At 34.7% G+C, this 19,052-nt stretch overlaps 1 protein-coding gene across 1 annotated transcript in view; it reads left to right on the forward strand.

Annotated features, from left to right (window-relative positions):
* Nucleotides 1-19,052, forward strand: part of MDGA2 (MAM domain containing glycosylphosphatidylinositol anchor 2) — a gene marked incomplete at its 5' end in the record, with an annotated part of 828,838 nt that overhangs the window by 509,848 nt on the left and 299,938 nt on the right. The window contains one exon of the mRNA XM_082649132.1: nucleotides 8,300-8,496. Coding sequence (XP_082505258.1) covers nucleotides 8,300-8,496 — 197 coding nt within the window. The remainder of the gene's footprint in view (nucleotides 1-8,299; nucleotides 8,497-19,052) is intronic.

The following is a 19,052-nucleotide window of genomic DNA, read 5'->3' on the forward strand; positions in this document are numbered from 1 at the left end:
ATCTTCCTTTATATTAATTTATTAGATCATTATTGACTACTTTTGCCCTTTATGTCAGGTTCTAGGAATACAACAAGCCTAAGGTATAGATCTTATCCACATAGGGGTATATTTTATAGAAAATCATTTTAGTTTTGTTATTTAAAAATATATAAAGCAGATATTCAGGTATCAAATCATATATTCAATGATTTACATTATCGTATAAATAGGAGTTTTGGCCTCCATTAAATTATAAAAATCAGTCTTTGTTTCAAATAACATTTTGCATTTGCCAATGAATATCATCTCTAGGTGTTTGAATTTTACATACTTAGCCTGTAAAACTGAAAGAAATTTATTTTAAAAGAAGAAATAAATGCAGATAAAATGTCAGCAATAACATAAAATATCCCAGTGTTGTTTTGTAATAGTATCTAAGCCACTTAGTGTGAAAATTGATGATTGAATAAATATAGGAAATTATCTTATGGTCCCTGAACTGTAAATAAAGACTGAAGAAAATTAGAAATGAACTTCAAAGCCCTCAGATGGAACTGCATAGCAAGTATTCTGTCTATATCCTGGGAGTTTTGGAAGATGTTGACTCTCAAGTGAATCCCTCTCATGAAATTACCTTCAGCTGGAAGGAGCCGCCTAACCCAAGTTCAAGCCTCCTCCTCACCAGGCCTAATCTAGTGACTGATCATTGTCTTTCGTAGGACAACTCTGAAAGACGATCTCCACTCTAGATCTCCTTCTGGATCACATGGAGACTTTGTAGTGATGCATTACAGTTTAATTCCCCTCACTACCTAATCCTGCCTCCTTTTTTCTTTTTTTTTTTGTCTGCACACCATCACAAGAATTGATCCTGCGAGCACTCCCCAGTAAATTTCCTGAATGCATCTCTTCATGAGAGAATCATATTTTCAAGGAAACATTCTAGATGGTCTGAGGAAGTAGAGTCTAAAATAGAATGTTAGATCACCCATCAGTGCACTAACTGGCTGACAATGAGGACCCCATTGCTGGTGGTAGGTGGACTATGGATAGTCCTTGAATGCTATAGTGGTAAAATTGTTAAAACCTTCACAGATGGTGAACAAGGATAGGTACCAATGGAAGGTAACACTCTGTGAATTCAATATCTCAGGCTTTTGAGGAATTCAGTGGAAAGTAATAATTATAAGAACAATGGAATCAGTTTCTGCTGAGTGCTATTTATACAGTGTAGAGAAAGAAGAAAAGACTGAGTGTGATTAATCATGAGTTTAAGGTGATGTGTGAGGATAAGAAAGCCTCTGTAGCAGAATATAAAGAAAGTCTTATCTTCTTTAGCCAGAGGTTATAAAAGCTGATAATAAGGCTTAGAATTTATTTAAAAGTATAGCAGAGTTCCAGAGACTCTTGACTCCTCAGTCCCAGCGTACCAGCCAAGCCAAGATCTGAACCCCAGCTAGGAACAAGTAGAACCCTGACTTGGGGAGGTGGGGTATATCTGGGTTTGTGATCTTAAAAACCTTGAAAACCTATATATTCCTAAACCTTCTGGGCCTACAGAAGTGGACCATTTCTTCCAATTAGGGGCTATCACTTCTATCTTTCTTAAATATGATGCAGAATCTTCTTCCTTTTGTGGTAGTACATACTCCTTTTAAGATACACCCTCACCTCCATTCCTTGCCACCAGATTAGTATATAGGGTCAATAGATGACATGATTTGACCGTAGAAATGCTTTGTCTCTAAGGGAGGAAATATCCTATGCTATGCTTCAAATGAGCTGCAGACCCTAGCCAATACTTATGGGTAGGAGTCAGGAGAGTATGTAGGGAGTAGGATCCTGAGGCTGCTGGACCAAGTGGGATTGACAGTAAGATTGAGTAAGATTGGAGATGGAGAATAAGATCAAATGGAGATAAAGAATAAGAGTTTAGGGGCTTCCCTGGTGGCGCAGTGGTTGAGAGTCCGCCTGCCGATGCAGGGGACACGGGTTCGTGCCCCGGTCCGGGAAGATCCCACATGCTGCGAAGCGGCTAGGCCCGTCAGCCATGGCCGCTGGGCCTGCGCGTCCAGAGCCTGTGCTTTGCAACGGGAGAGGCCACGGCAGTGAGAGGCCCGCGTACCGCAAAAAAAAAAAATAAAAAAAAAAAATAAGAGTTTATTGATATGGGAGCATTCTCCCATGATGTACGATCCAGACCCTGGCCAGGATAGCAGGACATAGTTGCTGCTGTTAGGATGGTTCTCAGAAGCTTGAGGAAAGCAGTGGTCCCCATAAAAAGAAGTATACATGCCACAACTGCTGTGCAGATAGTAGAAAAAGGGATCAAAAGTCTCAGATATGTAAGCATGCTAGAGTGAATTTACCAGTTAGAGCCACAAAAGTCAGCAACTCAGTATATTCTGTGTAAAGGCTTAGAAGACACCACATTTATTAAAGCAATAGGAATGTGCTGACGACTGAGATACAGGCATTGTTGATTCTCAGAGGTGACTGTTCTCTGTAGGCAGATGTTCATAGCAGGAGATGCTATTGCAGAATTGGTCTTCCTGATAACGATGGGATGGTAGGATCTCAAAGTAATAGAGGCTAGGTGGCAGTATGCAGTTGTCACAAGCAAGATGGACACAGCTCTCTTAATGAGCAGCTAGTTCAAATGTATCCAGTGCTCTAGACTCACAGAGAGCTATGGAGATGGTTAATAGAACACAGCATCCCTTGAGGCAAAATAAAAGGACAGTCAACAGGTGTATTGCCCCATATACACAATTAAAGAAATCATGGCATAGATGATCTTATTTGCAAAGCAGAAATAGAGACACAGATATAGAGAACAAACGTATGGACATGAAGGGGCGAAAGGGAGTGGGGTGGGATGAACTGGGAGATTGGGACTGACATATATACACTATTGATACTATGTATAAAATAGATAACTAATGAGAACCTACTGTATAGCTTAGGGAACTCTACTCAATGCTCTGTGGTGACCTAAATGGGAAGGAAATCCAAAAAAAGAGGGGATATATGTATATGTACAGCTGATTCACTTTGCTGTACAGTAGAAACTAACACAACATTGTAAAGCAACTACAATAAAAATTAATTAATTAAAAAAAAAGAAGTCAGATGGATGATCAGGAGGCTGAATATGGTCATATAATAAAAAGTCAGGACTCCTTGTTAAATTGTTGAACCTGGTAATTTTCAGACCGTGTGACCTGAAGTGCCAATCATGCATTGGGTTTTGTCATATCTACGAACACTCTGTCATAAAATAGGGCAGACCTATCAGGAGTCCATCATAAGATGGAAGTGGTACATCTAAGATGAGGCATGACCAGGGCCAAAGCACCTAAGTAAAATGTACAAGCAAGTGCCCAGACCCCTACGGCATCTATCAGTGTTTTACCAGTGTCTCTATCTGAGTTCATACCTGGCCACATAGAGGGTCTCTTTTGAGCTAATGGTGGAGAAAAAAGGCTAAGCTGCTTTAATAATGAGTCAGCCCAGTACATGTATGCAAGGCCAAAATTGGACTGCTGCTTCACTAAAACCCCACTCTGTGATGTTCTTGATAGACAGGAATAAGGGGAAAATCTTCCCAGTGAACAGAACTTCGACTTGGGTGGTGTACCTGGCCAACTACTTTGTGTGGAAAGGGGAGATCTGTTCAAGTATTTGGATGGACCTATGGGCGTGGCATGAAGTGTGATAATATTTGTATTGCATGTTAATGAGCACCAATAAGTATCTACCACAGAAGCAGCACAAAACACAAAATAGACAGAGTAATGCAGACAGTTGATATCAACCAACTTCTGTCACTGACCACCCATAGCTGGGATAACAGGCTCGTGAAAAGAATAGCTATAATGGTAGGGATAGAGGCTATGCATAAGTTTGAAATATGGGTTATATTCATGAAGGTTGGTCTGTGTACTGCCACTACTGAATATCTAACCTGGCAGCAACAGACACCAACAGTTGCCTCTTTATAAAGCATTATCCTTCAAGAATACCAACCAGTCCCTTGGTAGCAAGTTAATCATATTAGAACTTTTTTACCCTGAAAGTGACAGTGCATCATTTTGATTAAATTTGACATGTATTCTGAATATGGACTTTTCTGCTGACCTCAGCTAGCATCAGCCCTATCCAAAGGCTTTTAGAGTGTTTTATTCTTAATACATGATTCTACCTAATCACTCATGGGACCAGAGCACATTTTATAGCAGTGAAGATATAGCAGTAGGAGCATTGCCATGGTAATCTCTAGTCATATCATATTCTATACCACCTAAAAAAATTAACTTACTAGAGTGATAGAATGGCCTTTGGAGGAGGCAGCTGAGTCTTGGAGAGATAATATCCAGTAAGGAGGGAGTGCCATCTTCTGTGATGCAGGATACATCCTAAATCAATGACCATTATTATATGATGCTTTTGTTCTTTTCTTTCCTTCTTTCTTTTCCTTTTTCTTTCTTCTTTTTTTCTTTTCTTTTCTTTTTTTTGGAGAATACATAGGTTCAAGAATCAAGTAGAGACCCTACTTACTACCATCACATTCAGTGATCCACTTGGGGAATCTGTGTTTCCCTCCCCACAACTCAGGTCTCTCTGCCAGTTTAGAAGTTCTAGTTCTCAGAAAGGGAAAACCTTTTATTAAGTGACACAGCAAGAGTCCCATTAATCTTCAAGACATGGTTGCTACTCTGTTACCTTAGGCTTCCTGTGTCAGAAAATAGCAGAAAAGAGGAGTCACCATCCTAGCAGGAGTAACTGGCCCATATAGTCAGCTTGAAGGTAGGATTGTTGTTACATAGTGAGGCAGCAAGAATATATTCTATACCCAGTTGATCCACTGAGTCATTTCTTGCTATTCTGTTGTCCAGTTTTGGTGGTAAACAGACAAATGCATCAGTAATAGCTTGAGAAGAGCGCAGTTACCAGGGGCTCAAAATCCTCAGTGACAAAGATCTGGTAGCCTCACTAGGTAAACTACTTATACCAAAAGATGTACTAGCCCAGGATGAGAGCAATCTAGAATGGTAATAGTAGAAGGACATGATAACTATCATCCCACCACAGTTTCTTTTGAAAGATTTCCTAGGAAAGGTGATTACCCAAAATCCTGGAATAACTTTTCTGAGATAGAGTGAATTTTCATACCTCACAGGTGGATCTGAGTGGATGCTGTAATACACACCCCCAGATCCCTTCCTCAGGGCTGAAGCACTTATTCCTCCAGCCACTGAAACTTTTAGCAGCTGATGGCTATCAGCTAATTCCTTCTCTAGAAATTGCCATATGCCAAAGAGAGCTGCCCCTCCCAAGGTCAAGGCTCCTGGTGGGGAGCAGCACACTTGCCAGGACTGGTTGATGGGAGAGAGGGTTGTAGTATAAAGGCTTAGCTTCCTTGTCTTAAGGCAGTACAGTTTTGAGGGGACCTCAGGACTCCAAAACTTCTCTAGAGTTAGAGACCTCAGTTGCAATTGCACTGTAGTTCAGCTGTCCTCCTTAACAAATCTATTTCCTTCACTCCCCCACGAGTCTTGAAGGTACTTTCCAATACACTTCCTGCACACATCTGTCTTACAGCCTCTTTTCCGAGAAACCTGACCTAAGGCATATATTCAGTCATATATAGAGTATATATTAAACATATCTTTTAAATGATATATTTCTATATATCACTTAAACTGTATATCATGTATGTATATATGTATGTGTACATACACACACAAACATATAATCTCACTTAAAATATATTTTTTAGCCATGCCATTATTTGACTTGTCTAAAAGAAGTCTTGTTTTTGGCTTGTTTTTTTGTTTCACTTTTAAATGTGTTTTTAATCTTTTAAAACAGTAATAAAAAGGCAGAAATATTTTATGCTGTACAGAAAGGTAACCACTAATGGCATATTTGTTTTTAAGTGTGAAAAAAAATCATTTGGGAGTTTTATGAAATGGAAATTCCAAAACATGGGTGAGTCTAACAGATAATTCTGCCAATACAATGTTCAGTAAGCCATTGTCACAGGATTAGATCCTCAGAAGGCCAGTGACCCGAAACTCACCTAAGTCAGGGAAGAGCTTGTATAAAGGATTGTTTGGGTTTGGTCTATTCCTGACTGCGCCTATCAACACCACCACCTAACATGAAAAGAGCTAGGGATACATCAATAAATGGGTTTGAAAAATATCATATTAATAACTATTTGGAACCCAAAGAATGTCACCATTGTTACAATGTTTCCCATCCAAATCTGTTTTCTTCTGAAAGTTTCCGGCTTGAGAATTTTGTTTTTACAATATAACACAGCTCATATTTCTAAAAAGGAAACTGTGACTAAAAGAAAATATGTTTTGAACAAGAGAAAATAAGTTGTTTACAACTGACTCACAGTACCTTTTTTTCAAGCCACTAAGATGGAGTTCAGCTAATCAATCTCCTGTAGGATTTGATTTATATGTAAAAGCCTAATCATCAAATAAGAGACTATTTGATGGATTTTAAAGACCTTTAAACATTTCATGGTAATAATGCTGGTATCCCTAAGTACTCCAACTTATTAAAACCAGGCATATATCCCTGCACAGCTAATAGAATGAATTTAAACTGAAAGTTCCTACAGCTTTACCAAAAAAGCAGCAGTTGTTCTGTAAATTGTCACTACTAAAATTAGAGGCCATTGAGATAGCTGTGAAAAGATTCTAATGTTGGGGGAAAAAAAGAAAACTCAGAATGTTGCAAAGCTAGACATCTAAGTAGGACTGTCAAGCAATTCACATTGGAAAAAAAGCTTTTTTAAAACTGGGGAAATTTGGGATTCTGTTCTTTACTTTGATTCCTTAGGGAAGCTATTACTTCACTAATTTAGTTGCCTTTTTATTATTTTAACACATCTTTATAAAATATTTATTTGTATTTATTTTTTTATTGAGGTATAATTGACATATAACTATATTAGTTTTAGGTATACAACATAATGATTCAATACTTGTATACATTGCAAAATGATCGCCATAATAACTCTAGTTGCCATCAGTCACCATACAAACTTACAAATTTGTTTTTCTTGTAATAAGAACTTTTAAGATTTACTCTTTTAGAAAGTTTCAAATACACAAAACAGTTGTTTTAAAGCAAATACGCTCCTTAATTTCTTTTTCTCTTAAGAGAAGAACCTGGGATATGGTATATAGGGGTTGGCAATCTATGGCAGACAATGTATGGCCCATGAGCCAAATCTGGCTGGGGCACCTGCATTTGTAAATAAAGTTTAATTGGAACTCAGCAACCCTCATCTTTCATTCATTTACCTATTGTCTTTGGATGCTTTCACACTACAATGGTAGAGTTGAGTAGTTGAGACAAAGACTGTGTGAACCACAAAGCCCAAGATATTCATGAATTGTTTCTTTCCAGAAAATGTTTGTTAAACCCTGTAGTAAATATCCCTTCTTTAGAATGTATGTAAAATGGCAAAAATTTAGTTCCAATATTCAGTAATAGAAATATTAATGCCTTTTAATAGTACCTTCTGTTAGCACATTTTTGACTAGCAAATATGATCTGGGATATAAAGTATGAGATGAAAGAAAAATTTAACCCAGTACAAGATCATATTTTCTTACTACAAAGATTATAATAATTTGTAAACATAAGTTATTTTAAAAATACATGTTATAAATAATTGGAAAAAGAAGTATGTTAAAGTTAAGAGCTAGTTGAGCTACTTGATTTTTTTTTCTATGACTGGTTCTTCGTTTTGGCTAACCTCTTAAGTTTTCTGATCTCTCTCATGGACCTCTGTTTTATGTGGCTGTTGATGATGTGTTGGAAATATGTAGTCATTTGTACTATTTCAGCAAATAGAGATCTTAAGAAGTAACTATTATTTGGCTTTACCTTCTATCACTGGAAATTTCTCTGCAAATGAGTTCAATAAACACAATGAAAAAGAGTCTAGTTAAAAATAATACATTCAGGGGCTTCCCTGGTGGCGCAGTGGTTGAGAGTTCACCTGCCGATGCAGGGGACACGGGTTCGTGCCCCAGTCCGGGAAGATCCCACATGCCGTGGAGCGGCTGGGCCCGTGAGCCATGGCTGCTGAGCCTGCGCGTCTGGAGCCTGTGCTCCGCAACGGGAGAGGCCACAACAGTGAGAGGCCCGCATACCGCAAAAAATATATATAAATAAAAATAAAATAATACATTCAATTAGGAAAATTCATCTTTGGTTAGGTTTTATATGTATAGTACTTTAAAACCCATGTAACTCATAACACTGTTTTTATGTTTTATAGATTTGGATGATCCAGTAGTAACTGTTCATCAAAGTATAGGTGAAGCTAAAGAACAGTTTTACTATGAGAGAACAGTGTTCCTCCGGTGTGTTGCCAATTCCAATCCACCTGTTCGGTACAGCTGGAGACGTGGCCAGGAGGTGTTACTACAAGGATCTGATAAAGGAGTTGAGATTTATGAACCCTTCTTTACCCAGGTAGGAATTGAGGTACAGTATTTCCACCCCACTCTGCTGGATACCTTTCTAATTCAGGCAGCGTGCAATACTATATCAATTTGAAAAGATAATTTCTCCCAGTCTGACCTTTGAAAAAATAACATGTGCTTGAAAGATCAGAGGACTCAAATAATGAAGAACAATTTGTTTATTTTTCATGTGGTAGTTAAATTGATAATGTTAACTCTTGAAAACAATTTAATGTATCCTAACATATTTCTTTGTCTATAGGTTTGCCTAGGTTTCACTCTAAAGTACGTAATTATACATTTGCTGCCTGCTTTGTTTTTTTGTGGGAAATATTTCTTAAAGAAGAGATTTTGATTTCCCCATTTGCAATGGTAAATACATTTTAAAAGAACGAAGAAATCTACTTGAAATTTATTTGGTTTTGGTTTTAGGGGAAAAGTCTCTAATTTTCCTTGTTCAGTTTTGACTTAATTTAAGTATAGAACCGTAATTATGTAAAAGCTAAAATATCTGAGTCATTAAAAACGTATTTAATAAAAAGAAAATTTGAATTAATTTTATATAGAGTGAATGTAATATGGAACATTCTTCTGTAATGTATTTTTTAAATTTTATTGAAGTATAGTTAATGAATTAATAATTCTTGAGGAGGACATTGAAGTTGTAGGAATATTTAAATACTGTTATTATAAAGATTTTTTGATGACCAGAAAGGAACACAAACCTAACTAACAAAGAAAAAGTTTTAAATAAAAAAATGTACTTGGAAAAATTTTCAAAATAATTGTGACCATGAATTTTTTTAAAAAAATTATATGGGTAATAAGGTAAACAGGAATTTGACTACATTGTTAAAGTTTGGAACATCATATATCCATAACTAGGGAAGTATATAACCAAATTTAAAATGTTGTAAATATTCTACTTCAGAATGTTAAAGATTATTAAAAGTTTCACATCTCAACTCTCTAATAATATAAGATTATCCTGAGTTTGTAAATTTCCCAGCATCCCATATTTTGTCATTAAATACGGCATTAAATAAATATGGCAATTCATTCTTTAATTTTTACTGAAATCCATTTTTTTTAATTTAGCAAAATAACTTAAAAAATTTGTCAACAGTACTTAGTTGCTTGGATGTCTCTAACGTTTAGAAATCCAAATAAATGATCACCTATCATTTATTTGATTCTTCTATTGTCAATTTCTTTTAAAATATAGACATTGTTAAAATTTAGAAAACATAATTTACTGTTTCACATGGTGTTTACCATACCAAGGCAGTTCTAGACACATATTCACTAGGTACATAATCACTGTAGGCAGTTTCTTACCTGCTGAAGGGTCTTTTCACTTAGAAATGAGCACATGGCCCTTGTCCAAATTGGGGAAAAACTTCTATACTTCCAAATAATTAAGAATTTGTTTTAAAGTTATTAAATAAGCACAATCAAATTTTTCATTCATTTTGAATTTGTTGCCGTTTCTGTGTTAGCAACTCTTAAAAAATCTGTCTTACAAGAACTCTAAACTAGTAGCTATTGATTCTACCTTTTAAAGGTAACTTTTATTTTCTCTTCCTTCTTTTGCTTCCCCCATTCTTTTGTGAGAAAAACAACTTTTTAATTTGAACATTTCAATACTGATACTTCCTTTGTTATGAATATTAGCTTATACTATGCTGCATAACACACACTTTTTCTTTTGCTATACTCGAAACTCTGCTGCTTGTACCCTCTGAATTAATTCTCCTAAAAAGTATTTAAGAAACAAACTTTTTTTGAAATTCTGTGCTCTGGATTCACCTGCTGTAGCTGATAATTGCCAATAACATGTAGTTATAGCTCCTATTTAAAATGTCTTTCCTGCCTTTGGTTACTTGATTATGTTGTTTATCTTTCCTTCTGAAATGGCTATGTATTTGGGGGGTTTTTTTGTGTTTTTTGTTTTCTATATTTATTTATTTATTTTTAACTTTTTATTTTATACTGGAGTATAGTTGATTAACAATGTTGTGATAGTTTCAGGTGTGCAAGAAAATGATTCATTTATACATATACATGTATCTATTCTTTTTCAAAATCTTTTCCCATTTAGGTTGTTACATAAGATTGAGCAGAGTTCTCATACAGTAGGTCCTTGTTGCTTGTCCAGTTTAAATATAGCAGTGTGTACATGTCAATCCCACACTCCCTAATGGTTATATATTTATATCTGTCCTAAAAATTATGTAGAAACAATACTTTAAAACTTTTATGTTATATATGTACTTAATTTGTTAACATTAAACATATTTTGTAGGCTGGATTGATAAAACTCTCAAACAGCAGCACATGGAAATTTTAGTTCTTATAACCACAGAGAATGTTGGATTTCTCACAGACAAAATGTTGTCAGTGGTTTTTCTTCATACCACGTGTGTTGACATACTGAACATGGGCCTGATATACACAAGTCCAACCATATCACATGACTTCTATTATCTCTCCATGGAATATAGCAATAGGTTCCTAACTGGCTGTCATGTTTTATTACAGAAACCTCTAATCATCTGAGTGATCATTTTAAAATGTAAATATTTTTCCTGCTTTAATCTCTCCAGTGGCTTCCCAATGTTTACAATAGATCCAATATACGTTTCGTGACCTACAAGGCCATGTTTGACCTTGCTCTGTCTTGTTCTCTCTTACCTTCTGTACCTTATTCACTGTTCTGGTCACACCTGCCCTAGACATGTCTAGGGTGTGAATGTTCTCGATTCCTCCAAGTAGAATGTTATTTACCAGATAATATGGCAGGGATCTACTTAACACCAAGCACTCATCACCTGAGAAAGGCTTTCCCTGACAGATCTATCTGAGGTAACATCTTTTCCCTTCCACAGTTACTCTTTTCTAATACCCAGTTTTTTGTTGTTGTTATTTGTTTTTATTTGTTTTGTTTTTCCCTACAGCACTGAAATTATCAAATTATCTTATTTGTGTATTTGGACATAAACTCAATGATTATAGTGACTTTGTCTTTTCAACAGCTCAAATGGTGCCTGACACATGGAAGATTCTCAATAAATATATTGAGCCAATATTCCCATGGAGATGTCTGGATTTGTAACTAAGGAATAGTTAAAATTATTAGTAACTCCTGAATCACTCTCTGTAACTCCATTCCTCTTTACCCACTAAAGAAAGCTTAGTGAAATGTGAATGAGAATGATATTATAGTTAAATCAATTTTAAAGTATTTAATTTCCAAACTGTTGATGATTTTCTTGTTATAATTTTTAATTGATTTCTAGTCTAATTTCACTGGGTCAGAAAGCATACTCTCAACAATTTCAGTCTTTAGAAATTGAGACTTGCATGGTGTACTTGCCTGTGATGTACCTCCATGAATGATCCATGTGCACCCACAAAGTGTGCATTCCAAAATTGTTGGGTTTCAGATAGGTCACATTTGTTAATTTTGTTGTTCAGATATTCTATGTATTTCCTGATTTTTGTGTCTGCTGTCCTTAAGGCTATTGAGAGGAGTTAGTTAATGTCTATGACTATGGCTGTGGATTTGTCCCTTTCTTCTTTATTTTTATAAATTTTTGCTTTATATATTTTGAAGGTATATTATTAGCACATACAGAATTAGGATTTTTATATCTTCCTAGTGGATTATCTTGAGTGTATTATCTTCCTGGTAAGTTATCATTCAGAAATATCCTTCTATACCACTGGCACTGTTTCTTGCCTTAAATCTGCATACCATATTTGCTTTAGATTTAAAATTAACTTTGTTTTGTATCCTTGAAATGCTCCCCAAGATAGATTTTGTTTTGTTTTGTTTTGCCTTCGTAATGGCTTTGCCATTTATAATGAGATAGGAATGGTGTTTACTTTTCCTTTTGCTTATCAGGTTAGTGTGTATGTATATGTATTCTTAGGTGTTATTGATTTCTTGGACTAGTTTCCCATCAATTGTCATGTGTACTTTATGAAGAAAAAGCTTTCCATTTTAGCTTTGTTTGTATTGGAGTACTTCAATAATATTTTAATTTATTTTCATAGATCTGTCGCCTCTGTGGCTTCATAGTGTAAATAAGGTCCAGTTAAAATGGCTGAGATCTGTTTTGTGCAAGATATGGGCAACTCTCTATTAGAGATATAGAGGCTGCTAGGTAAGGCTCCTCCTCTAACTTTGATAAACATGGGTAGAAGTCAAAATAAATAGTGATTATGATACAAAGTTAAAATTATTGTCAAAATAGTGGCACACAATAGCTCTATGGAGAGAACATTCAGGATGGAAAGCAATAGCATGTGTAACATACAGAAGGAAGACAAAATCTTCAGGGACTGGCCATGTCTCTGGATGGCTGGAATGATAATTGGTATATGTAGGGAACAGTGGACTGTAAATCTGGGAAGGCATACTGGGACTATATCATTGAAGGATTCAAATGACAAATCATAAGTCTGCTTATTTTTAATATTAGAAAATTAAATTTCTTTTAAAGATACTATGTTTTGCTAATCAATAACAATGTCTTGTTTTAAATAAAACAGAATTTCAAAGATAATGAGATATATCTACCCCACATGCATATTCATACTAAGTTAATATCTATATCAATTTGAAGTGAATATTTATTTCACCATCCTGTAGAAATACAAAATCTTGATTATGCCTTTTTATAGATCATGTTTCCAGAATGAAATTGGTATGTGTTCCTGAGGCTGATATGAATTAAAAAGCATATATGTCTAAGAGGAATAACTATCCTTTTCATACTTCCACTCATTTAATATGGAAGATGTCAGCTAGCGTATACTGTTATTTATTTAGAAGTTTATTATAAATTAGTCATTAGAGCTACAAAAAATGAGTGTAAATTGGAATGTTTGGTTTTTTTTTCTTTTTACCGATATCTGAAAGTAAATATTAAAAGAAAGTTTCAATTCCTTTTCTAAGTAAAATAGAAATACTGCTTCAGGCTATGGGCATTATTTCACTAGACAATGTCACCATTGGTAAGGGCCACTGACTAATGAATAGAATGCCTTCCCTTTATTGATTTTATTTAAAAAGTAGTTTTAAAAATTTAAATACAGGATTTTCAAATAATTTTGTGAATGTTAAAGAAATGTGTACTTAAATTTTACAAACTACATGTACTCTTGCTATTTCTCAAGAACTTTTATAAAGACGTTCATGACATCATCTTGTATATTGTAATTACACCATCTAATTACAAGACTGAACATATTTACATCAATTATGTAATTAGTTATAATTAGGCTAATTAGACTAATTATACAATTAGACAATAATCAACTGAAAATTCCTTTTTACAAATCATGGAAATTCACATGAAAAAAGACTTCCAGTATCACAGAATATTAAATTTATATGTTCAACAAAATAAATTAATCCTATGCAATAAAACAATTATAAGTAGTAAAGTCTAAATCATTATAAATATACTCATATGTATATGTACATGCCATTTGATAGCATATATATATGCACACACATGTATTATATATTCTCTATTTTGTTATGTATACATTATGATATATTTTTTAAAAATACTCTGAGCTTTGGGAGTTGTTTATTGAGAGGAAGAGAGTCAGCCTGAACGCTTTCCTCATTTCCTGAATGTGGTGAATTAATTGAGTGGGGTTCAAATTCTTCCTTAACTCTGCCTGTTATTTTCTACCTTCCTTTTACAGATTTTGTCTGTATTAGCCCCTCTCCCTCTTTGACATACTACACAGAGTAGTAATCTTACATATTAACCTAGATGACTGTCTCGTAAGTTCAGACACCTTGGTAACTTGTTTCCTGACTGCAAGATGTAAATCATCTTAGTTCACCCAAAACGATTCTCCAGTCAAATGAGAGCTGAACTTTGGGCAATTGTGGACCTAGAATTCACAGTAAAAGTTATTCCTCCATTTTGTCTGTCCTTCTCATGTGTCTACTTTGCTGCTCTGATCTGCATAAGAATTAACTAGGATATGCTGTGCACAAACCGTTATATTTATTGGACTATATTTTTTGGTCTTTTAAAGAGTGGGAATCATCTCAAAAGTAAGGCTGTTAAAGCCACTATGGAGAACAGTATGGAGGTTCCTTAAAAAACTACAAATAGAACTACCATATGACCCAGCAATCCCACTACTGGGCATATACTCTGAGAAAACCATAATTCAAAAAGAGTCATGTACCAAAATGTTCATTGCAGCTCTATTTACAATAGCCCGGAGATGGAAACAACCTAAGTGTCCATCATCGGATGAATGAATAAAGATGTGACACATATATACAATGGAATATTACTCAGCCATAAAAAGAAACGAAATTGAGCTATTTGTAATGAGGTGGATGGACCTAGAGTCTGTCATACAGAGTGAAGTAAGTCAGAAAGAGAAAGACAAATACCGTATGCTAACACATATTTATGGAATTTAAGAAAAAAAAATGTCATGAAGAACCTAGGGGTAAGACAGGAATAAAGACACAGACCTACTAGAGAATGGACTTGAGGATATGGGAAGGGGGAAGGGTAAGCTGTGACAAAGCGAGAGAGAGGCATGGACATATATACACTACCAAACGTAAGGTAGATAGCTAGTGGGAAGCAGCCACATAGCACAGGGAGATCAGCTCGGTGCTCTGTGACTGCCTGGAGGGGTGGGATAGGGAGGGTGGGAGGGAGGGAGACGCAAGAGGGAAGAGATATGGGAACATATGTATATGTATAACTGATTCACTTTGTTATAAAGCAGAAACTAACACACCATTGTAAAGCAATTATACTCCAATAAAGATGTAAAAACAACAACAACAAAAAAAGTAAGGCTGTTTAAGCCTTAAAATCTCAATTACTACCCAATTTGTAGTCTTTACCTTTGGATAACATAAACACTAGCAGCATTCCTAATCATAAGAACTTAGGTATATAAAATATTTCCAGAATGCATCTACTACAAAAATGATCTCTGTATTTTAATGGCCATAGCTTCATTGCTGTTGGTTCAAATATACTTGATTGTTTTATCAGTCCCTTGGGGCTTACTTTCCATTTACATGCTCTTGCTAATAATTGACTGTTCAGTTCTTCTGTGGGTGGCCCTAGCTCAGCTTCTTAAATCTGTCTTTCAGCTTACCCTAATATAAAGATTTTTTAAATTGTTATTACTACTGTTAGAGTCAATGTGGCTCAAAAAGGTTTACTGAAAACATTATGTGCAGGACAGTGAGTTGGCTCTATTCTTTTCTTGTCAGCAATCTTGACTGAGTTGATAGCAGGCAAAGCACAGCACAAATGGTAGGAATGGAATTTAAAGTGGCCTTATCTTATATAATGGAAAAGGCAGTATTAATATAAATATATAATGTAAATGACAAAAAACATATATAAACATATAAACAGATACAACTGGTATAGACAAAACATATTAACTCAGAAAATAGAAAGAATGTAGGAAAAATACATTTAGAGACTGTCTCAAGGGTAAGAGCTTTTAGTTTGAAAACTCTTTCTTGAAATAATGGCTGTATGAAAATATTCAAAATAACTGTAGGGGCATTTGTTGTTTAATGGGTAGACAGCTATGGTGGGTGGAAATCATGTTTAAGATATTTTCCAACAAGAGAGGGCAGGTTTTGAAAAAAAATAATAATCAGGTAGACAAGTGGCATTCAACACAAAATAAGTAGTATTAGAATAAATTAAAACCTACTCTCACAGCCCATCTAGTCTGGCCTCTTCCAGGCTCTGAAATTTAATGTCAATCAATTGTCTTCATTTCTCTACATTCCAGCCACACTGATTTTCTATCTAACCCTCCAACAGGGCAACCTTACTACTGTGTTAGGTCTCCTCAGTTTTGGTTCCTACTATCTTTATCGTACTATTTGTGATAACTCATATTTCAAACATCCTTCTAGTCATTCAAGTTTCAGTTCAAAAGCCTTAGAGATACCTCTCAGAATGTCCTATCCAGAATAGCTCACCACATCTCCATGTCTCTATCACATACCTTGTTTGATTTACTTGACAGCATTTAATACTTGTAAAAATCATTCTCCGTCTTTGTTTAGATATTTATTGTTTCAAATATGTAAAGTTCAATGTATTTTTCACTGTGTTCCTAGCATTTGGGAAGTACTTAGAGTAAGGCTATAGTTAATTTTGTCTAAACATTTTTTCATTCACATATATAGAAAAGTACCTGAAACATAAGTGTATAGCATGATGCGTTTTTTCACAGAGATCAGATTTCGCTTCGTAGCATGAAGATCAAGAAACAGAACTTTCGAGCACCTCCTCTATGGTTGTAGTTAATTTAAGTCAAGAAACCGACTATCTCGTAAAATTTGATAGACAGGAAGTGTGGCATAACATTTGAAAGAATTTGAAAGGATTGACTTTCTGTGATACAATTTTTATTTTTTTACAAAGAATAGGGAGAAGCAAGAGAGTTGACGGTGTATTCTAGTAGTACAAGTAAAAATATTTAATTGTAGAAAAATTACAGAGAAAGCATCAGTTTCCAATTGATTATTAATGTGGCAAGTACTATAGAAAGGGCAGAGAAATTACAAAGTAATAAGAATGATACAAGAAATATAGCATCATACACAAAGGACAGAATGCATAGTGGGAAAAATGAAGTCTAATTTTTATAGATTTTATATTTTTGTACCTTTTATTTTTAAAAGTCATTATGATTATATATTATAACTACATTACTTCTTATAGAATATTATGGGTGGGAAGACCAATTTTAAGTATATCCTGTCAACCAACAAATATTCCTGTTACTAAAGAAGAAAGCATAGACTTAGAGGAATAGACTTGAAGTCCATTTTTGCATATGTTGAGTTTTAGGTACCTATGAGACATCAGAATGGACATATTGAGGTAAAAAATTGGCATATACATCTAAAACTTGAGGGAGAATTTTGGAATAGGGATAAAGTCTTGAGGGGGGCCAGAAATAAATTCATCAGGCTTGTACTATAAATTCATCAGCAAGGATAAAATCATTTAAGGGAATTTTATAAAGTGTGATTAACTGTAGAACAAATAGAATTCCAGAGAATACCAACAGTTAATTAAGTGTTGAGAGGAGAAAGAAAAGTGAAGAAATCTAAGCAACAACAGTCACAGAGGTAGGAGGAGTCACAGAGGTAGGAGGAGTAAGATGTATTATCTCATTCAAAAAATTATCTGAGTCAACAGGTTCTAGTATAACATTCTTTCAACTATGCTTTGTAACTAAGCACACTTTTATATACATTGTATATAGTTAATATAAATGAGAACTGTAATACTTGGAGAGCATGTTTTAAAATTTGGGGTTGGCCAAAAAGTTCATTCAGATTTTTCCATAAGATGTTATGGAAAAACTCGAACGAACTTTTTGGCCAACCCAATATAAATTCTAGAACCATACACTCTGACTCTGTGTATATTCCTGTGGGGTGTATTTGTATCTGTTTATACATAAAAAAGGCAATGTCTTTCCTAAAGAAAAATTAAAAGATAGAAGATTATTATTTATCCCACTGAGGAAAATGCTAAAGGTGTGACTGTTTTAAGACTGAATTTTGACAATGAATGAAAGGAATTATGGCCAAATACCCATACACACTGAAGGAGAGACTCATTTGACATTTGGAAAACTCTGTGTGCCTGCATATGTGTGGCAAGCTTTTTTTTCTGCAACTGAACAGGCAATGTCTTTATGTATTAAATCACTAAATATTCTGATTCTTCTGAATAGCGTATCAAAGTATTGCAATTTTTAGGACTTGAATGATGTTACTTAAGTAAAATAAAAGAAACACATGGTTCTGTACAGATGTTATCTGGAAAAAATTAACATTTTAAAAGTGGCTCTACCAAATATGATGTCAGTGGGAGACTTTTTACCATCTCCATAATTAAGTTACTTGTGAAAGGAACTATTTTGAGAGGTGCATTAACAACTTTAGATGGTAAAGAAATCCCAGGAGACCTTATTTGAATTGGGCAGGTTTTTTCCTCTTCTTATTGTTGTTGTTTGTTCTTTTTATCTTTTGAACAATTGCAGTGTTTTTGCATGGTCTTTTTTGGCTCATCAAGAGTGTGTAAGACATTTTTGACCACTTGCCTGATTTGAGTCTATCTTCAATTTTGCAGATTTACCCAGGAGACTTAAACCTTGAATTCCTGAACATAAAGTAACACGAATAATAATAATATAGAAACACTCATGAATACTTTTTAAATGCAGTTTAAGATTTATCATGTCATTGCTCCATATACACAAAATATTTATGTATATACATTTAATTATCTATCATTAGATTGACCTCATTAGCTTTGTTTTACCAACAGTGTTTCATTTATTGACTCTTCAGAATCCTTTTTTTCCATAACATTTCATGTTGAAGTCTGCATAGGTTACAGTGTTTGTTGAATAAACTCCATTATTAAGTACACTGTTCTGATCTTTGCATAATAATTTGCATAACTACCACCAGAAATAGATTTCCCCCCTTAGGAAGTTAGTTTGCAA

Source organism: Grampus griseus (genome assembly GCF_964374135.1).
Source record: "Grampus griseus genome assembly, chromosome: 2".
Taxonomy (NCBI): Eukaryota; Metazoa; Chordata; class Mammalia; order Artiodactyla; family Delphinidae; genus Grampus; species Grampus griseus.